This window comes from Vigna unguiculata, chromosome 6 (assembly GCF_004118075.2).
Source record: "Vigna unguiculata cultivar IT97K-499-35 chromosome 6, ASM411807v1, whole genome shotgun sequence".
Lineage (NCBI taxonomy): Eukaryota > Viridiplantae > Streptophyta > Magnoliopsida > Fabales > Fabaceae > Vigna > Vigna unguiculata.
In genome coordinates, this window is record NC_040284.1 from 33,824,075 (window position 1) to 33,843,426 (window position 19,352).

The 19,352-nt window shown below is 32.9% G+C and overlaps 4 protein-coding genes across 4 annotated transcripts; 2 read left to right on the forward strand and 2 right to left on the reverse strand.

Moving 5' to 3' along the window:
- The first annotated feature begins 5,078 nt into the window (after positions 1-5,078).
- Positions 5,079-8,436, forward strand: LOC114187170 (probable plastid-lipid-associated protein 4, chloroplastic). Its single transcript, XM_028075331.1, has 6 exons — positions 5,079-5,416; positions 5,698-5,811; positions 7,297-7,392; positions 7,486-7,560; positions 7,844-7,911; positions 8,100-8,436. Exons 1-6 carry the CDS (start codon positions 5,135-5,137, stop codon positions 8,170-8,172), a joined length of 708 nt encoding a protein of 235 aa, XP_027931132.1. The 5' UTR covers positions 5,079-5,134; the 3' UTR covers positions 8,173-8,436.
- Positions 8,437-9,194: 758 nt separating this feature from the next.
- On the forward strand, positions 9,195-11,728 carry LOC114187379 (F-box protein At1g10780-like). The gene is made up of 4 exons (XM_028075624.1): positions 9,195-9,368; positions 9,887-10,636; positions 10,783-11,063; positions 11,150-11,728. Exons 2-4 carry the CDS (start codon positions 9,889-9,891, stop codon positions 11,384-11,386), a joined length of 1,266 nt encoding a protein of 421 aa, XP_027931425.1. The 5' UTR covers positions 9,195-9,368; positions 9,887-9,888; the 3' UTR covers positions 11,387-11,728.
- A 1,174-nt stretch (positions 11,729-12,902) lies between these two features.
- Positions 12,903-15,046, reverse strand: LOC114186598 (transmembrane emp24 domain-containing protein p24delta3-like). Its single transcript, XM_028074551.1, has 4 exons — positions 14,815-15,046; positions 14,487-14,696; positions 13,154-13,230; positions 12,903-13,048 (listed from the first exon to the last, which is right to left on the reverse strand). Exons 1-4 carry the CDS (start codon positions 14,998-15,000, stop codon positions 12,904-12,906), a joined length of 618 nt encoding a protein of 205 aa, XP_027930352.1. The 5' UTR covers positions 15,001-15,046; the 3' UTR covers position 12,903.
- Positions 15,047-16,006: 960 nt separating this feature from the next.
- On the reverse strand, positions 16,007-17,476 carry LOC114187056 (chalcone synthase-like). The gene is made up of 2 exons (XM_028075176.1): positions 17,243-17,476; positions 16,007-17,158 (listed from the first exon to the last, which is right to left on the reverse strand). Exons 1-2 carry the CDS (start codon positions 17,445-17,447, stop codon positions 16,155-16,157), a joined length of 1,209 nt encoding a protein of 402 aa, XP_027930977.1. The 5' UTR covers positions 17,448-17,476; the 3' UTR covers positions 16,007-16,154.
- Positions 17,477-19,352: the final 1,876 nt, after the last annotated feature.

Here is a 19,352-nt window from a genome sequence, read left to right on the forward strand (position 1 = left end):
TTTAACGTGGAAAACCCCTCAAATCAAGGGTAAAAACCACGAGTCGTCCAGACCAAAGTAATAGCTTCACTATGATCAACAAGAGTACAAAAGAGTCTCAATCAATAACACAAATTAGTGTCAACACCCAACCAAATAACAAAGCAACAAAGCTCTCAAATAGAGAAGAACAAGAGGGGAAAACCTCTACAAATCACTGCTGCAGTGCGAAATTAATATCTCCCAACTCAGACCTCGTATCAAAGATCCGACCGGTCAGAATGAAGAGCAATGAGTTCCGAACCTGCTGTAAAAGTTTCAGCCCGATCCAACGGTGAACGAATCCGTAACGCCGATTCTACTGTGACAGCTCTGTGAAAAACGTGAACAGAATTTTCCCTCTACCTCTCCCTCTATGTGTTAGGGCTTTCAGTGTGTTCTGACTCTATTGTTCTGCCTCTCTCTTTTTTATAGCCTCCTCTCCACTAGGTTAAGTGAGACATGAGCTTCTCAAATTTTGGGCCTTTTCTCCACATAGGAAGGGAGCTCAATACCCAACAAATCTCCCCCTCACAACTATGTGGAGATAACCGCCAAACCGGCGATCTCACAACAAACTTCAAACTTTCCTCTTGGCAATGCTTTAGTCATCATATCAGCACCATTATCATCTGTATGAACTTTTTTCAACTCCAACAACTTAGCATCCAAAGCATCACGTATCCAATGATACCTCACATCAATATGTTTGGATCTAGAATGAAAAGTTGGATTCTTACCAAGATGGATAGCACTTTGGCTATCAACGAACAATGAATAGTTATCTTGCCTAAAACCAAGCTCCTGCAAGAATTTCTTCAACCATAACAACTCCTTGCATGCTTCAGTAATAGCAATGAACTTTGCCTCTTCAAAACACTCAGGTTCTCCACCATCAGTCAAGGTTATGTACTCATCACAAGAATACCTTGTAGAAGGTTGTTTCTGTCTATTAGACCTCCTGAGTTGGACTTGAGGTGATTCAGATATATCACCAAGATCATCATCATCATGTTCCTCTTGAGCATCATCAATTGGAACCTCTACTCCACTTCCAACTTGTTGATCATCAACATCACCATGTTGCTCATTGTCTTGAGCTTCCGTTTGAACATTCTCCAAATTGTGAGCGGGCAACCTCATCGGATTACCATCAGTGAGATTACTGTCTTTCTCGGGTGTGGTCTTCTCCACCTTATCAATGTCTTCAATGGTCTGGTCTTCCATGAATTGTACATCACGGCTTCTAACAAGCTTCTTCTCAATAGAATCATAAAACCTGTAGCCAAATTCATCCTCACCATAGCCAATAAAGATACATTGTCTTGTCTTTTTATCTAACTTGGATCTTTCATCCTTAGAAACATGAACAAATGCCCTGCAACCAAAGACACGCAAATGATCATAGCTAACATTCTTACCAAACCAAATTTTGTCTGGCACCTCAGTATTCAAAGCAACAGCGGGACTGAGATTAATAACATGCACAACTGCAAGCAATGCCTCTCCCCAAAAGTGCTTAGGCAACTTTGCTTCCGAAAGCATACATGTAACCCTTTCAACCAAGGTCCTGTTCATCCTCTCCGCTAGACCATTCAACTGAGGAGTTTTAGGAGGAGTCTTCTCGTGTCTAATACCATGTTGCCTGCAATAAACATCGAAAGGTCCACGGTACTCACCACCATTATCACTACGGATGCATTTCAGCTTCTTGCCTGATTGCCTCTCAACCATAGCATGAAATTCCTTGAACTTTTCAAGTACTTGACCTTTCCGCTGAATAGCATAGACCCATAGCTTCCTGGAACAATCATCAATAAAAGTAACAAAGTAAAGTGCACCACTAAATGATTTTACCTTTAATGGGCCACAAACGTCAGAATGCACCAATTCAAGCAATTCTGACTTCCTTGAGGGTGGATGCTTCTTAAAAGATACTCTGGTTTGTTTACCAGCCATGCAATGAGAACATTTCTCCAATTCTGCATTTCTCAATCCCATAAGCACATCCTTTTTAGCTAAGCAGTTAAGCCCTTTCTCACTTATATGACCAAGCCTCCGGTGCCACAAAGATGCCTCCATATACATAGCATTCACACTGTCTTTAGCAACCAAAGCTTTAGTCCAATATAATTTAGATTGTTTCTCCCCTCTGGCCATAACCAAGTTACCTTTAGTGAGCTTCCATTTACTAGAACCAAAGTGATTGTCATAACCACAATCATCAAGCAACTGCACAGAGATTAAATTAAAACGGACATCCGGAGCATGTTTGACTCCTTTAAGCAACAACTGCACTCCCATGTTGGTTTGCAGGCAAACATCACCAACACCAATCACTTTAGACTCACCATCATTACCCATCTTCAACACTCCAAAATCACCAGAAGTGTAAGATGTGAAGAACTCCTTCCTAGGTGTAACATGCAGTGTAGCACCACTATCAATAATCCACATGCTCTCATCAGATACAAGATTAACGGACTCAAAGTCACGAAGAAGAACAAGATCACCATCTGTAGCAGTAGTGACACGATCATCATCATCATGATCATTCTCTCTCTGTTTGCCCTTCTTGTCTTTGTTCTCCTTTTTCCACTTAAAACAGTATTTCTGAATGTGCCCAGTTTTATGACAAAAATGGCACTCTAAATTCTTGTATATTGACTTGGACTTGCTCCTACTCTTCTCTCTACCACCTTTATGTTCCTTTTTTTGACTTCTCCCCCTAGCTTCTGTAACAAGCATCTCAGACTGAGATGAAGAACCATGTGTCTTCCTTCTCATCTCTTCATTAAGAGCACCGCTCTTTGCCATCTGAAAAGAAACAACACCATTCGAGGCAGAGTTTGTAATTGAAACCCGAAATACCTCCCAAGACTCTGGTAGAGTATTAAGCAACCATAATCCCATAACTTTGTCATCAAACTTTATGTCCATTCCTGACAATTGATCTAGGAGCCCTTGAAACTCATTTAAGTGATCAGAAATAGAAGAATTTTCCCTGTACCTCAAATTCATCAAGCAATTTAACAAATACAATTTATTATTGTCCGACTTAGAAGCATACAAAGACTCAATCTTCTCCCACAAAGCTCTGGCATGTGTCTCATTAGCAATATGATGATAAACATTATCTTCAACATATTACCGAATAAAACCACATACCTGTTGGTGCTCAAAGTCCCATTCTTCTTCAGACATAGAATCTGGCTTCTGTGTAGCAAAAACCGGAAGATGCAATTTCTTGAAAAATAATAAATCTTTCATCTTGCCCTTCCACAAATGATAATTTGTACCATTCAAAGCAACCATCTTTGCATTTGCCTCCATCATTCAAGCAAGTAAATATAGCCCAACCAAGAGCTCTGATGCCACTCTGATGGGGAAAACAACAACAAACAATATACCAGAGAATGCAGCGGATATAATTTCCCCTAACTTGCAAGAATCTATGAGGAGCAATAATCAAAGAGCAGCAATAATAAATCACCAAAAGCACAAATAAAGGCACCAAGATTTTTAACGTGGAAAACCCCTCAAATCAAGGGTAAAAACCACGAGTCGTCCAGACCAAAGAAATAGCTTCACTATGATCAACAAGATTACAAAAGAGTCTCAATCAATAGCACAAATTAGTGCCAACACCCAACCAAATAACAAAGCAACAAAGCTCTCAAATAGAGAAGAATAAGAGGGGAAAACCTCTACAAAACTGCTGCAGTGCGAAATTAATATCTCCCAACTCAGACCTCGTATCAAAGATCCGACCGGTCAGAATGAAGAGCAATGAGTTCCGAACCTGCTGTAAAAATTTCAGCCCGATCCAACGGTGAACGAATCCGCAACGCCGATTCTACTGTGATAGCTCTGTGAAAAACGTGAACATAATTTTCCCTCTATCTCTCCCTCTATGTGTTAGGGCTTTCAGTGTATTCTGACTCTATTGTTCTGCCTCTCTCTTTTTTATAGCCTCCTCTCTACTAGGTTAAGTGAGACATGGACTTCTCAAATTTTAGGTCTTTTCTCCACATAGAAAGAAAGCCCAATACCCAACATAAAGTAAATGTGACTTATTAAGATGAATAATAATATAGCATGAATAAAGTATCTGTGATTTGAAATACTTTTCAAATGAGAGTGTATTATTATTAATATATAAAGAGTCCTAAATAAATTGTCTTAAATTTTAAATTAAAAGTGCTATCAATTCTCATGTAAGTTAGGCTTAAATTTTATTAATATGTCTTCTCAGTAAACTCTCTCTTTCAAAGATCCACAGAAAATTGAGTATACAAATATTATCTCAAGAAGTTTAGATTCGAAACATTAGATCAAATGTTAAAATGAAAATTATATTTCTGAAGTTGAAACTTTCTTAAAAAAATAAATATATTTAAATTATATTCCTTAACCTTTATTTTTAATCCATACTGATTTAATTATTATGATAAAATTATTTAGAATATATGAATAATAACAAAATTAAAATAATAACAAATTAAGAATTTGGATATGAAATATATAATTTTTACACAAATTTAAATGAAATATAAAAAAACAGTTCAAAAATCCAATAAACTTATAAATAAAAATATTTATACCTTAACATCAACTATGTAATTTATAAAACGTATTTACAGTTTTAAGAAAATAAAATACAATAAAACAAAATGTTATACAGTTTTATTAACATTAATTATATTACATATCATAGTTTTTATTTGACATATTATCTTATATATATTGATAATAATTTTAACGCATAAATTAAAATTATATTACTAAATTAAATAATGATAATTTAAATATTTTTATGATATTAATTACAATTTTAAAATTTCACACAATTTGTTATTAATATAAAAAATAGTTTGATAAATAAAATATGTACTTGCATAATTTAACTACTTTTTTTAATAATTTTCATACTTTACAAAAGATAAATTAAAACTTTTTTCAACCATACATAATTTTAATAAAAGATTTTATTTAAAGAATCATGTTACATTGTAACATTATTTAGGTAGACAATTAATGTTAAAAAGCAAATGTTTTCCTTACTTCAATAAGAAAGAACGGGCGCAAGAAAAAAATGGTGTAATTTGATTAAGGCATGGCCTTATCTTCTTCTTCCTTGTTTTCAACTCTGAACACCACATCTTCACTACCCCATTTCCATGCTCCAAAACTTTCTTCTTCTTCTCACTTCCCAACTAAACCCTCCACAACTCACCTCCCTCTCTCTCACAAATGGAGAGCAAAGGTTTCATTTTTCCCTTCTTTCTTGAAGAAACGGAAAGACGCAAAGATCATCAAGGAAGAACTCCTTCAGGCCATTGAACCGCTTGATCGAGGGGCTGATGCCACTCTCCAAGATCAGGAAACAGTTGATCAGGTTAATTGCACGTCTTTCATGTCATGTTTTCTTCATTCCCTCAATTAAACCTTGTCTGGAACACTGAAAGCTATATAATTACTCTACTTTTTTTTTATTTGTTTAACCACTCAGTGTTGCTTATTTTGTTCATGAAACCCTACATTAGTCTGTGAAATTCTAATTTTGATAAATAATGGTGTTGGTTTTTATGGTTAATTTTCTCTCAATAGAATTGTGGCCAATTTTTTCAACTTCAGTTGCAATTTTGTTCTTGATTTGTGCAATTTTTGTCTAAATAGATTGCTAGCGAGCTTGAGGCAGTTAGTCCAATAAAGGAGCCCCTAAAATCTAATCTACTGGGTGGAAAGTGGGAGCTTATATACACCACATCGCAGTCAATTTTGCAAACCAAGGTAAACATTTTTTTTCCCTAGCTTAAATTCATGTTTATGGTTATATTCGGGTGATAAATCATCTAAGTTGAGGCTAGTGAAGCAAAATAAAATTAAACTTAACTACATAAAAAAGAATTAACTATTTTGGAGAAAACTTATCTGAGCTGTTCTTGCAGTTTAGTTTTTTAAAGTTGAATTAGTCCTCAACCAAAAGGCTTTAAACTGAACCCAGTATGGAAAATATGCTAGGAAATAAGAAGTTTAATGAGAATAGTTCAAACACTTTAAGCAGTTCAAGCAAGTTGAACAGTGTATAAGCAATTTGGAGTAGTCCTATGCTATTCATATTATATAGTTCAGTTTTAATTGAGTTGAACCACTTTTACATTTCATATTATATAGTTCAGTTTTAATTGAGTTGAACCACTTTTACATTTCAATTCAGTTCTACAATAATTTAGTTCAATCATGCTTTTACCTACTCCTATTTATATTATATACTATGATCCATATAATGTTTGCAATCATATTGCAGGTTGTTTCCTTCTTTTCTTTGTGCACATGTTATTTTTGGAGCAAATAATCATGGTCGCACTTTGAATTCTGTTCATATTAATGGTTAAATTAGATAAAAAAAGAGAAAACTATAATGAGTTGTGATAAATATGCTTAATTTGATATTTGAGGATAGAAATCTAACTACAGTAATAATTTAAGAGAATAAAGTTTTACCCTAGATATGATATAAATCAACTCCTGTACTTTACATGCATTAAATGAAGTTCAAAAACCTTAATCTTTGACTTGGAGAGCTCATAATAATAGTGTATCATAAATGTTTTGTATTCATTGAAGAAATATAGTTTACTTCTAGAAAAAATATACAACCACCTGAAAATTAGAAAGAGAGATTTTTTTGTCTTGTTTTTAGTTTTTGAATTCCCCGCAGCATGTCTATTGAATATTGTTCAGTAGTTAAATTATCTTTCTAATTTCTCTTTATCAAATATGATACAGACATAAAATGTTAACCAGTATATACATGATTAAGCTCTGAGTTAGAATATTCAAGAAGCTGCCATTATAGCTCCACGCCTTCATTAACAATGCTACATGGATCTCCCACTTTGTCTATAGTTTAGATCATACAATTGTCAATATACGTGCAAATCTTTTCAGAAAAGGAAAATATAAGACCAATATCTATTACAATTATTCAGTCATTTACTAGCCATCTACATTAGTATCAAAACCAGCTTCTCTATGTTTATTGAATTTGTACTCATACTGAAGAAAGTTTCATAATAATGTTTCTTATGCGATACTTGACCCATATTTTAACTACATTGCACTAAATTCCAAAATATCTATTTTACTTTTGCTGTTCCCTTTCCTTTTACAAGATTAGATAATTCTGTAATAGATTTAAAGAACAAACAAAATTTCTCCTGCTTGCCATCTACCAATTTTTGCCAACTAACTTTTTCAATAATGTAATGACAGAGACCAAAGTTTTTTAGATCAGTTGCAAATTATCAAGCAATCAATGTGGATACTCTAAGGGCCCAAAATATGGAATCTTGGCCATTCTTCAACCAGGTAAAACTTGTGAAATTGAGTCAGGTTTTCACTGTTGATGGGTTCTCACTTTGAAAATTGCTTGTGTAAACAAAAAGTCAATATTTTGTGTAGGTAACAGCGGATTTAACACCTCTAAATCCAAGGAAAGTGGCTGTAAAATTTGATACTTTCAAAATTGGAGGCATTGTAAGTATTCTGTTCAGAGTCTAAATAGTATCATTGGAATTCTATTTTAGCTGACATTAGATTAAGAAGGAGTGAGTAAAGTTTTGCAAATTCTGTAAAGGTTTATCTGCAAATTCCACTAGTCTAATAAGCTCCAATAAAGCCCATACACATTATATTAGTCACAGTGTTCTACCCCTTTAATTTGGAACTGGTGAAGTGCCTTAATGAATGAGTAATGTGTGTGTATATTTCTGTCCTGTTGAAATAGTAGCTTCTGAGCATGATCAATGTACAAATGCAGATACCTATCAAAGCGCCCGGAAGAGCTCGTGGGGAACTAGAAATAACATATTTGGATGAAGAACTGCGGTGAGTTACCAGCTAGATTACATGTAGAGAATGTTTTAGTCAGATTCATGTTTATTCTTTTTTCGATAAAAATATGTTTTTGAACCAATTGGAGGACCTTGCATATCTTATCTCCATTGTAATTGTTTTCCTGTCATCTGGTATATATCAAAAACTCATTGCCGTAATTTGTGATAATAATGTAACAGGGTATCAAGAGGCGATAAAGGGAACTTGTTCATCTTGAAAATGGTGGATCCATCTTACAGAGTTCCTGTATAATGGTTATGCCAGCATTGCAGTGCAGCACTTGTGTTCAAACATTTTCTGTACAAAGAGATAAGAGCAAGTAGTATGAGTATAATCTTAAGCTCTAAATGAGATCTACTGTTTCACCCCTTGAAATTTGTAATATTGTACTATATGGGAAAATGTATGATTCAAAAGAAGTGGTTAACTATGTTTATGGATTTAAACCCTCCAAAAAAGGTTGAAGTAAAAAGGTTGGTCACCAAAATAAAAAAATCAACCATTAATATCTCAATACACATTCTTGTCTGATATAGATCTTCTGATGATAGAAGGTATGATTTCCTGTACACTACCTTTTTTTTCCTATGCTAAGTTGATGTTTAATGGATATATGAATTTATCTATATACCAAACATTGACTGTTTATTTATTTATCAATGCTTTAACTGTGTCAAATCCATTATTCATTCATTAATAATGTCAAATGATAACATTCGAATTTTTTCAAGAAAAAAATACTTGTATTTAATATTTAATAAACATATCTTAGCCAAGATTTTTTCCTAAGGTATAAGTAAGATATTATAAATACACTGTTTGAAATGAAATAAAAAGAAACAAAGAAAGAGGAAAGAAATGCATACTTGATATTTATATTTAACATTTAATAATCATTATTTTAAAATTTACTAGTATTATTTTTAAATATTTCCTTCCTTTCCTCTATACATATAAAAGGAAATTCAGAAAAGAATAATAAAATATATGAGATCCACAATAAAATTGTTTCTTTCTATTTTGGAAAGACAGTTGCAAAAAAAACAAATATAGTATAAAATTAAAATTATAAGTACATTCTACATAATTGCATCATACACAAACAAACAAAATTATTGTGTATCACATTTATTAGAATTATTAAGTATTTTTTATAGATATTTTTATACACATATTCTCATACGTATTTAATTAGTAGTGTATTTATTATTATACCCTCCTCGCATCGCACTAAATTTGTTTGAACGGTCAAAACAATTTGAAATTCCTCGAAAAAAAAAGCGGGATATTTTCCATTCCACCCTCCTCTTCCCCCAATTTTGTAGCTTATAAGGCAAAACAACATTTTATGTTTTGATACATTTCCGAAATCTATCTCTCTCCGCATACCCAAAACGGTGACGATGCCCCCAAGATCGGATCTTCATTCTCTTTGATTTTCTCACTCCGTAAGCTGTCTCTTAGACCGCTTTTTTGTTTCAGTCTTGCTGAACTATAAAAAAGTTGTTATTTTTGTTTTGAGTTTGATGTATTACTAGTTCTATGCATATGCATATGACAGGAGTTCTTTCAATCAATTTCTAAGACCTGGTATTAGTTTTCTGTCCCTAATTATGATATAATGTTTAAATCTCATCTAGGTTCTCTTTATTATGCCATGCATTGCTTCAGAAGTAGATTTTAGATTATCCGTGCAAATAATTCATATACATCACCGGTGTTCAATTCTGTTGCTCGTAACAATTTGGTTTTCGAGTCTTTAAAAAAAAGCAAGATTTTGGAGCTAGCACAAAGAAGATGCGAGTTCCGAGGATGTAAATGATTGAACTGTATGGTGGAATTGAGACTAAAATAATTACGAGAGTCTTTAATTTTTTAACTTTATTCCTTTCCTTGTTGTTCATGTTGCTGTTTCGGAGAGATGTTTTTGAATCTGACTATCGACAATTTTTTTTTTTGTCCTCAGCGATGGATTCTCTCCCTGATGCCATTCTTCAATGCATATTGTCACATATTTGTAATGCTCGCGATGTGGCTTGTTGTAATTGTGTTTCTAAGCGATGGAAGGAATCGATGATTTACATCAAAACACTGTACTTCCCTCGCAACTCGCTTGAAAATACTTCGGCTGGTGAGAGTCCGGAAGAGGTTGTGAAAAGAATGGTATCAACAGTTGTGCGGTTAGAACATCTAACTGTATACAGCCCCTTCTCCTCTTCTGGCCTTGCTTCATGGCTATCACTAGTTGGTCTATCTCTTTCTCAACTTGAGCTTCGATTGGACAACCTTGCTGAGGAACAATCCTACCATCACCAGCAAAGCCCTTCAAAATTGGAATGCATTGGTGCAGCAAGGAATTTGAAATGTCTCAAACTCTGGGGTGTCTTAATGCCACGTTTCCCGAAATGGGATGTTTTTGAAAATCTTAGGACACTAGAAATGGTTGGTGTAAGATTGGAGGAATCTGCACTGATTGCGGTGCTTCAGTCATGCCCATATCTGAGAAGGTTTGTACTGCTTGGCTGTGAAGGGGTTAGAACAATCTCAATTGACCTTCCCTATTTGGAGGAGTGTAAGCTGGATTTCTATGGCTTGGGGAACTGTTCACTGACACTAACCTCATCCAAAATTGTATCTCTTGAGGTACAAGGCTGTAGTTGGATTAGGGTTCCTGAATCCCAGCATTTGAGGAATCTTTCAATATCCAATAGTGCAGGTAATTGAATTTTAAAGTCATTCTTACACTTTTCTTTTATTGGCCTTTTCTTTTGTTCGAGAGTAACCTACAATGTAATTGTCTTTTTTGATTAGTAAGCCTAACGCCTAATATTCTCTCCTATTTTCATGGTTAATTGATTCCAGGGAGAGTTTACATGGTTGAGTTTGGAAACCTTCCAGCTTTGGAGTTCTTGTCTATGAGGGGGGTTCAGTGGTGTTGGGATGCAATATGCAAAATTCTGAAATTGGCAAGTGAGGTGAAGCATCTTTTTATGAAGGTGGAATTCACAGGGAACTTCGAGGCTCTTCAACCCTTTCCCGAGGTTGATTTTGTTGATTTTTTCAACAGCCATCCCCACCTGCGCAAATTTGACATCCATGGAGCCATGTTTGCAGCACTTTGTCAGAAAAACAGTCTGAAACATGTAAATTTATAGTGACATTTTTTATATTATTAATCTGATTAAGGTTGTTCTATGTAATCTTATCTGATGAAGATGTTCATATGCAGGTGGATCCGGGATTTTTAATTCCATGTTTGGAGGAGGTAGTGATCACAGTGAGATCACCATTAAATGCTGAACAAAAGATGAACACTCTTGAATCCATGTTAAAGTACGGCAAAAATCTAAGGACCATGGTTATCAAGATTCTTCAGATGAAGAGCACTCATAACAGCGCTGATGATTTTTTTGATGAGGTTTGCCGGTTTAGATACATGAACCACAGGATAGTTCGAATAGAATGAAGATAAGACAATCTTGATGCATTTTTTATGCAGCACATTGCGTGCTGGTCTCCAGTTTCAAAAGAACTGCTGAGTTGATGTCTCAATTTTGAGGAGCTTATGGTTTCGTTGTCTTTTGAAAATTGATAACCTCTCCATTTTGAGGAGTAAATGGTTTACCACTTTACCAGTTTGGGTATAAGATAATAATGCCACTACCATATTTTCCTCCTAGATAAGCTAATTTAAATTTGATGCAATTCATTTGATGTTATATGGCTATGGTTGATTGGTATGATACTGCACCATTAAAAGATTTCCATTATTGTTATGATGATCAAATTTTATTAGATTTGCATTCAATATTGTTTGATGTTATGATGATTTACATTATTGTTATAAAATGCTTGGCTTTATTGTTTGTTGTTGAATTTTTAAAATATTTGATTTTGGTATATTAAAAAAGTTATTATGAACCGGTGTTCATCAGTATATTTTGAAGTGCCAATAAAGGGATAACATGAAAATTTCAGTTAAAAATTTAAATTCTTATAAATCTAACGGTTACTAAAAAAGGGAGAGGAATAGAGTGTTTGGACAGGGCAATTTTTTTTCTGCACCTCCATAATTTCAGCCTTTTGTATTTTAAACTGTGTAATTTGAAATGGAAATTTAACATTTCAGATTATATAATTAAAAATGAATTTTTTATTTTGTATTCTAAATTATATATAGTATAATTTTTAAAAATTTTAAATCTACAATCTAAAATAAATAAATAAATAAATTTATTTTGCATTATAAATTATTTTTAATTTTGTAATTTAAAATGAGATTGTATATTATAAAATACAAAAAATTTATGGGAGTCCAGGTTAAAATAACGGAGCTGCAGCAAGAAATGACCCAAATTAAGCTTTATCGGACCAACCCGAAAATCAGCCCACGGCCCAGTTTTAATATTAATGTTTTTTTTCACTTCTTCTTTTCTAAAATACACCACCTCAATTTTTTGTACTTGTTTTTCAACTGCAACTCAAACCTTTTGCCATCAGTTATCCTTGGTCAGATAATTTTTCCCAGAGAAAGTAATTAAAAAATTATAGTATTATTTTATATAAAATTTTCAACAGCTTCTACAAAAAGTAAAGTCAAAATAATCTTTCCATGACTTAGTTTTCTAATAACCATATTTTTTGCTAAGTTGAAATTAACTTTTACTCAGTTTCTAAAAGTTGTGTCTTCTCTAATATTTTGATAAACACGTACAAATTATAAAGCATTCATTTTAAGTTCAGAACCAAATGTTTACTTCAACTAAAAAGTTGTCATCAATTAGTAGAGCTTTCTACATTTGAAGTTCACAAACTAAATGTGATAGCTACAAGTTAATTCAAACCAGACATAGCAAATTTCTGTGGACAAGGTGCAATGTTTTCACTACTTATGAAAGAAGCAAAGCTCATAAAAATGCCTCAGTTATAGAAAATTTCTTCTTTAAAATAAAATTAAAAAAAAAAAAAAAACCTTAGCAGCATTTAAATAAGCTTTTTCTTGTGGAAGTATCGCTTCAAATGCAACAACTGCAAAACTGAAACTGTGATGCAGACACCTAAGGACAAAAGGCTAAACCACACCACTCTGGAATTTGTTGATTCACTCAGGTTCCTCAGCTCTGCTTCCCTGACCAAAATTTCCCAATACACAAACAAAAACAACAAATATGATACATCAGAAAAAAGTTAATACTTTGGCAACACATTTTATTTTGTAACATATCAAAGTTACCTTCCCCTCAGATGCATCAAATTCTCGTGGATAGACTCCACTGATCCTTCTAGCTTCTTCAACTCAAGCTCTACTCCCTATCCATCAATGTGAAATCAAATTAATATATCGGAATGTGCTACTGAGATCAATTCTCATTATTTATTCATTTATTCTTTAACATGACTTAGTGTATATCATTAATTCTTTAAAAAAACATAATGATATATTAATCAATAACTCACGTTAAAACTCATCATAAAAAAGAAAAAAATGTAAGTTATAATACTATTGTCCTTGTTAAGTTTGACGGGTGTACAACCAAAACCGTTAATAGTTGTACGCAAAAGAAAAAAAATTATTTGACAATATTTGATAATTTCGTGATGTTTATGTAAAAGTAAAATAGATATAAAAAAAGTAAACTTTTGTATTAAAGAAAAAATGAAAGTGAAAAGTAACACGATAATGTCAAATGTCCCACCGGCGGATCTCATAGTGACGGAATCATAGCCGCCGATATTTTTTCATATAAATATAATTTAAATTTTATTTATATAAAAAATATTTTCTTTGTAAATTAAATATTTTGAATAATTTATATAAAAAATTTAGAGCTGTCAAAATGAGTTGGAATCCGTGAGTCAATTCGACTCATAATGGGTTCGGACTAGATTGGGTTAAAAAATTTTCATAAATTTCGATACGGGTTGATTTTTGATCCGACTCACATATAACTCGGTGTTAGGAATCCAAGTGTGAGTCTAAGTCCCACATTGGCTAGAAATGAGAAAGTGGAGCACTATAAGAATAAAGACCCATAAACCCATTGCCTTAAGGTTTTGGGTTGAGAGTGGTGTCAGTGTCTTATGTGGTTAGGCTCAGATCTCATTGGTGTTGTTTTCTCCAATGAAACCCCCTCTGTACTCGTGGCTTACCCATGTTGAACCCGTAATGAGTCAGGTCACACAAGTGGTGTTTTTTGTTAAGTTGGACTTTGTATTTGAATCAAGTTAGGTTTTTTTTTTGTCAATACATAGATAATTTGTATTTTTTGTGATTTTATTTTATATTTGGATTCCATTGAAGTTTATTTAGATTTTAATTAGAATTATAATTTAGTTTTGACTGAAAAATAAATAAAAAATTGTATTTTTTTTAATTAAGTGAACATGTAAGCCAACTAGTTTAACCCATCAAACCGTGGTGGACTGGACTAGGTTCAAATTTTGTTAGCTCGTTAATAAGTGAACCGGTTGAATTGGTTCACTAAATAATCAATCCATGATGGATCGAGCTGAATTACCCGTTTTAACAACTCTAAACAAATTTGACATCTCCAAAGGATATTTACCTGAATCTTGTCTCTTTTAGCAATAGAATCCCAATCCCTGGCTTCAATTCCAGATTTCCAATCAAGGTCCAAAATAACGTCTCCTCCTCGATCATTACCGTCCACCCAGAAGCATGCAAGGTACAGTCCACTCTCTCTTGCTGTAAAAGCCAAATTACCCAACCGTGTGCTTTCTACATGATGAAGTTCGTTTCCATATGGTGATGACACCTGAAAATCGTCAAAAAAACAAACAATCTTTGATGATGTTCCAGACATTAAAACAACAACGTGCGAGAGACAAAACTAGATATAAAATCATGCATGCATGCGTGGGAAAAAACGTTACCTTGGAGGAAATGGTGATGTTGGGGGTACCACCGACGATAGCGTAATGGACCAAAACGACGACGTTGCTATGGATTTCTTCGGAAACGCACTTGGTGCCGCCGGTTGGTATCGTTAGCCATATTGCGCGAGAGGTTGAGAAGAAAAAGAAGAAGAAGAAGAAGAGTGGCAACAACATTGACATCATAATATCTCTGTGTTATGTGTTCTTCATTCACACGAACACCGTTTGATCAATTTGTTTTTTTCTAATAACAACGTAAAATCAATGTCAGCTTCTGATGTGACCAACAACGTAGTAACTGCCTCTCGCGCCTTGTCTCCTATAGTTTCTGTTTCTTTTTTTAGCTATTCTCTTATCATCCATTGTTATTCTTTCTTTGCTTCTTCCCATTGCGTCTCTTTCCTTCGTTAAAATAACATGTTACCTCCTATTTCTCTTTTTAGGTGTAAACGTCTTTTATGTACTGTTTCAGTATTTTTCATTTAAACGCCTTTTATATTAATATATGTAATCGAGTGATTGAAAAAATCACGCTAATACTGAATATTCTTTTATCGTTAGTTTCAACATTTATGAAAACTAATTGACCACTTCTCTTTCGTATTGTATCATGTACCCAAAAAAAAAAAATCTTAAAGTTTAATAACTAGAAATTTCTTGGCCGTTTAGAATTCAAATCTTATTATTATTTATATATATATATATATATATATATATATATATATATATATATATTTTCTTCTTTCTCTATCTAAGGTGGTCGCTGTTGGCTGTAGAAAAAATATATATCAATAAATATTTAGATTTTACAGTTCCAGCTATACGGAACTTTAATTTTTTATACAACTATTACATTTTATCAAATTATTATTAACTTTAAATGTTGATTTTTATTTCAGAAAGTTAATTTGAGTCCTTATTCATCCTTTGTAAAATGAGATCAGCGTAGCGTAATTTCTCTACTTTCACTCCCAGAACTTTTCTTTTCTTAAATTAGGATATATAATTTCATTCCCTAAATTTTTTTTTGTTACCAAAAGATTACATACATTTTTGTTAAAAAGTTTACTCTTAATTTTAATAAATTATATATACACTTTAAAAAAATAGAATAAAAAAACTATTAATAATTTTGTCTTATATATATATATATATATATATAACTTTGTTCTCATTAATTAATGTAGTTTCTTAAATATTAAAATCTGTGGGAGTAAAAAACGCAAGCAAACTTATTACATATGTTTTATTTTGTTTTTGGCATACACAAGAGAAACGTTAACCATGCATGACAAATGATTCACGTGCAGCACCTCTGAACAATGGTGGAAAAGTTCTTAACCTGAAGCTGAGTCTATAATGGCACTGTGCAAAGCAATGGTTTCGAGGGTCAATCCAGGGCCAAACCCTAGCAAAACGCCCCATTCAAATCCTTCACCAGTTGTGCCTTCTCCTTCCTTCACAGATTTCTTTCTCATCTCATCAAGCACAAACAACACACATGCACTCGACATGTTCCCATACTCACTCAGAATCTTTCTAGACGCTTTCAGTTTGCTAGGGTTCAACCCAACTTTCTCCTCTATCTGGTTCAAGATTGCAGGACCACCAGGGTGCACCACCCAGAACAACGAGTTCCAATCACTCACCCTAAGTGCCTTCAAACTTTCTTCCAAGCTTTTCTCCACGTTCTCTCCGATCAACACCGGAACACTATCCTTCATATGGAACGTGATTCCCATCTCGCGCAGGTGTCCCTCCATGGCACCCTCCGAGTTCGGCACAATTGTCTGCGATGCCGACACAATGTGAAACAAGGGCCGCTCCGTGGATGTTTCCGGGTCGGATCCAACGATGGCAGATGAAGCACCGTCACCGAAGAGTGCCAGGCCCACCAACGAGTCCAGGTGGGCTTCGGAGGACCCACGAAATCCGCCAACCATGATCTCGGAACACACCACCAGAACACGTGCCCCGGCGTTGTTCTCGGCAAGGTCTTTAGCCAGACGGAGTGCGCCGGCGCCGGCGAAGCAACCTTGGTGGTACAGCATGAACCTTTTGGTGGATGGTTTGAGGCCCAAGAGCTTGAGAAGTCGGTAATCGGCACCTGGCATGTCCATACCTGTGCAGGAACAGAACACGAGATGAGTGATGTGGGACTTGTCTCTCCCCCATTCCTCGATGGCTTTCGACGCCGCCTTTTCTCCAAGCTTCGGAATTTCCTCGATTAGTATGTCCTGTCGGGCATCCAAGGATGCTTTGTAACTGCCTAACTTGGGGTTCTCGATCAACATTTCTTCAGTCATGTGTGTGTATCGTGTCTTCACCATCGACCTTTCACCTGTTCAATAACACATTCTGTTTCATATATCTAAAGAGATTTTATACGATAAAGATGATGGTGGTGGTAGAAAGATGAAGTTACATATGCGCTTGAGCTTGGCCTTGAGTTGAGTCATGTGATCACTGTTAGTGATTCGAAAGTAGAAATCGGCGAAGTTATCTTGGTGAACGCAGTTGGGTGGAGTTGCGGTGGCGATGGCTAGTATGGCGGCGGTTCCACCAGCTCTTTCTTTTTCTCGAACTTCCTTCAAATATGGCATTTTGTTGGAGCCCAGAGATTGATCCATCACCTAAAACCAAACACAACAAACAAAGATTTGAGTTATTTTGTAAGATACGTACTTAGAGTAAGTTGTATCGATGTCTATTTATAGACACTTACTTTCATGTGTTCATAATTTAATTGTTAATTTTTAATATAATATTCATAATCATGACTACTCTTTTTCGGTTTTCAATTGCAAATTCCTAATTTTATACTTTAATTTTTCACTTTAAAACAACCTATACGATTTTTTGTTGAATCATATCTTAAAATTTGAAAATAACAAATAAATAAATAAATATCACAATTATAAAAAAAAAAAGTATGGACCTAATTTACCTAATTTTTTTGATACCTGAGAAACAAATCATAAATGATTTGGAAAATCTCTGTAGTAAATGGCATTGTTCCCCTAAACTCTATAAACTGGACCATCCTCAAAGCAAATTACATTATTTATTTTTGTCCGCGGCTCGAATTAAAGCCATGGAAGACAAATTAAAATTAGAGTTATGGCAATATCTATAATTAAAAGCTTTTCCACAATTATTTATCTCATATATGATCAACAAACTTAAAATCAAAGAATAACCATTGAGTTATACAAGATAATAATTATCTGATCAAATTGTAATTAAGTTTCTTTTAATTTTTTCAATGCATGTATTGTACCGTTGACTCTTATAGTAATATTATCTTTTTGTTTTTTATGATTTTTTTTTATCTGGGCTTATTTATTTTAGATTTTAGTATCCTTACTCTAAAAAAATTGTCAATTTCAAAATTTATTTATTTTAATTTAAAATAATCCTATATTTAATATAATTATTTAAGGTGCATAAAAAATAGTTATACATATTTTAGATTAACATTACAAAAACTTTTAAACAAAAGAACTAAAACTTCAATGAAAAATAAAATTAAATAAAAGAGGGAAATTCCTTCAAAGTATATATATATATATATATATATATATATATATATATATATATATATATATATATATATATATATATGTTTATATGTTTATTAGAAAATGCTTAATTAAGTTTTAAATAATTTATAAATTTAAGTGTGTTCATTAAAATTTTATTCAATTTTTTTTATCAATTTTTTTTAATATGTGATTGTTAATTTTACCTTTTTCATCTTTAACTTATTAATTAACTTTTTTTTATTTTCAGTTTGTATAGAGTGAATTAATCAAACAATTAAAAAAATTACAGACAAAAATAATAAATTGATAAATAAGTTAAAAACAGAAGAACGAAACTAAACAAAATACAGAGTTCTATTAATAGTAAAATCTAAATAATTTTAAACAAAAAAATAACACAAAAATAATATAAATTTTGTTATAAAAAATTAATTAAAAATACTTAAATTTATAAAATATTTAAAAATTTATTCAAACTTGTCATTAAATTGTTTATATTTTTTTACAAGTTTTCTTAACTCATTAAAACGACTAATTTTGCAATATTATAAGTACATGCCAGTAAACTTAAATTATTTATTATATTTAATTTTAATCCAAACAACTATACTATTTATACTCTCTTTTTCTTTCAAATCCCTTCTATCTTACTTTTCCAAAGGCATGGTTTGTAAGATGAAAAACCTGTTTATTAGCAAGTATCTGACAACGAGAGAAGGGAAGAAATTGGAGAATTCTATAATTTTCCCATTTCTTTTCACATGGACCGATTTAAGGATGATTAATAAAATATTATTATACCTTTAACTCTTTTTTATTTATTTATATATATATATATATATATATATATATTCTTGATTATTTTAAAATTACACTTATAATAATAATTAATACTCAAAATCTCTAAATTATTTACCAAACAAAATTCAATATGTAATATTAAATTATTTTTTATTAGAATAATTATTTTTTTCCAATTTATTCATTTAA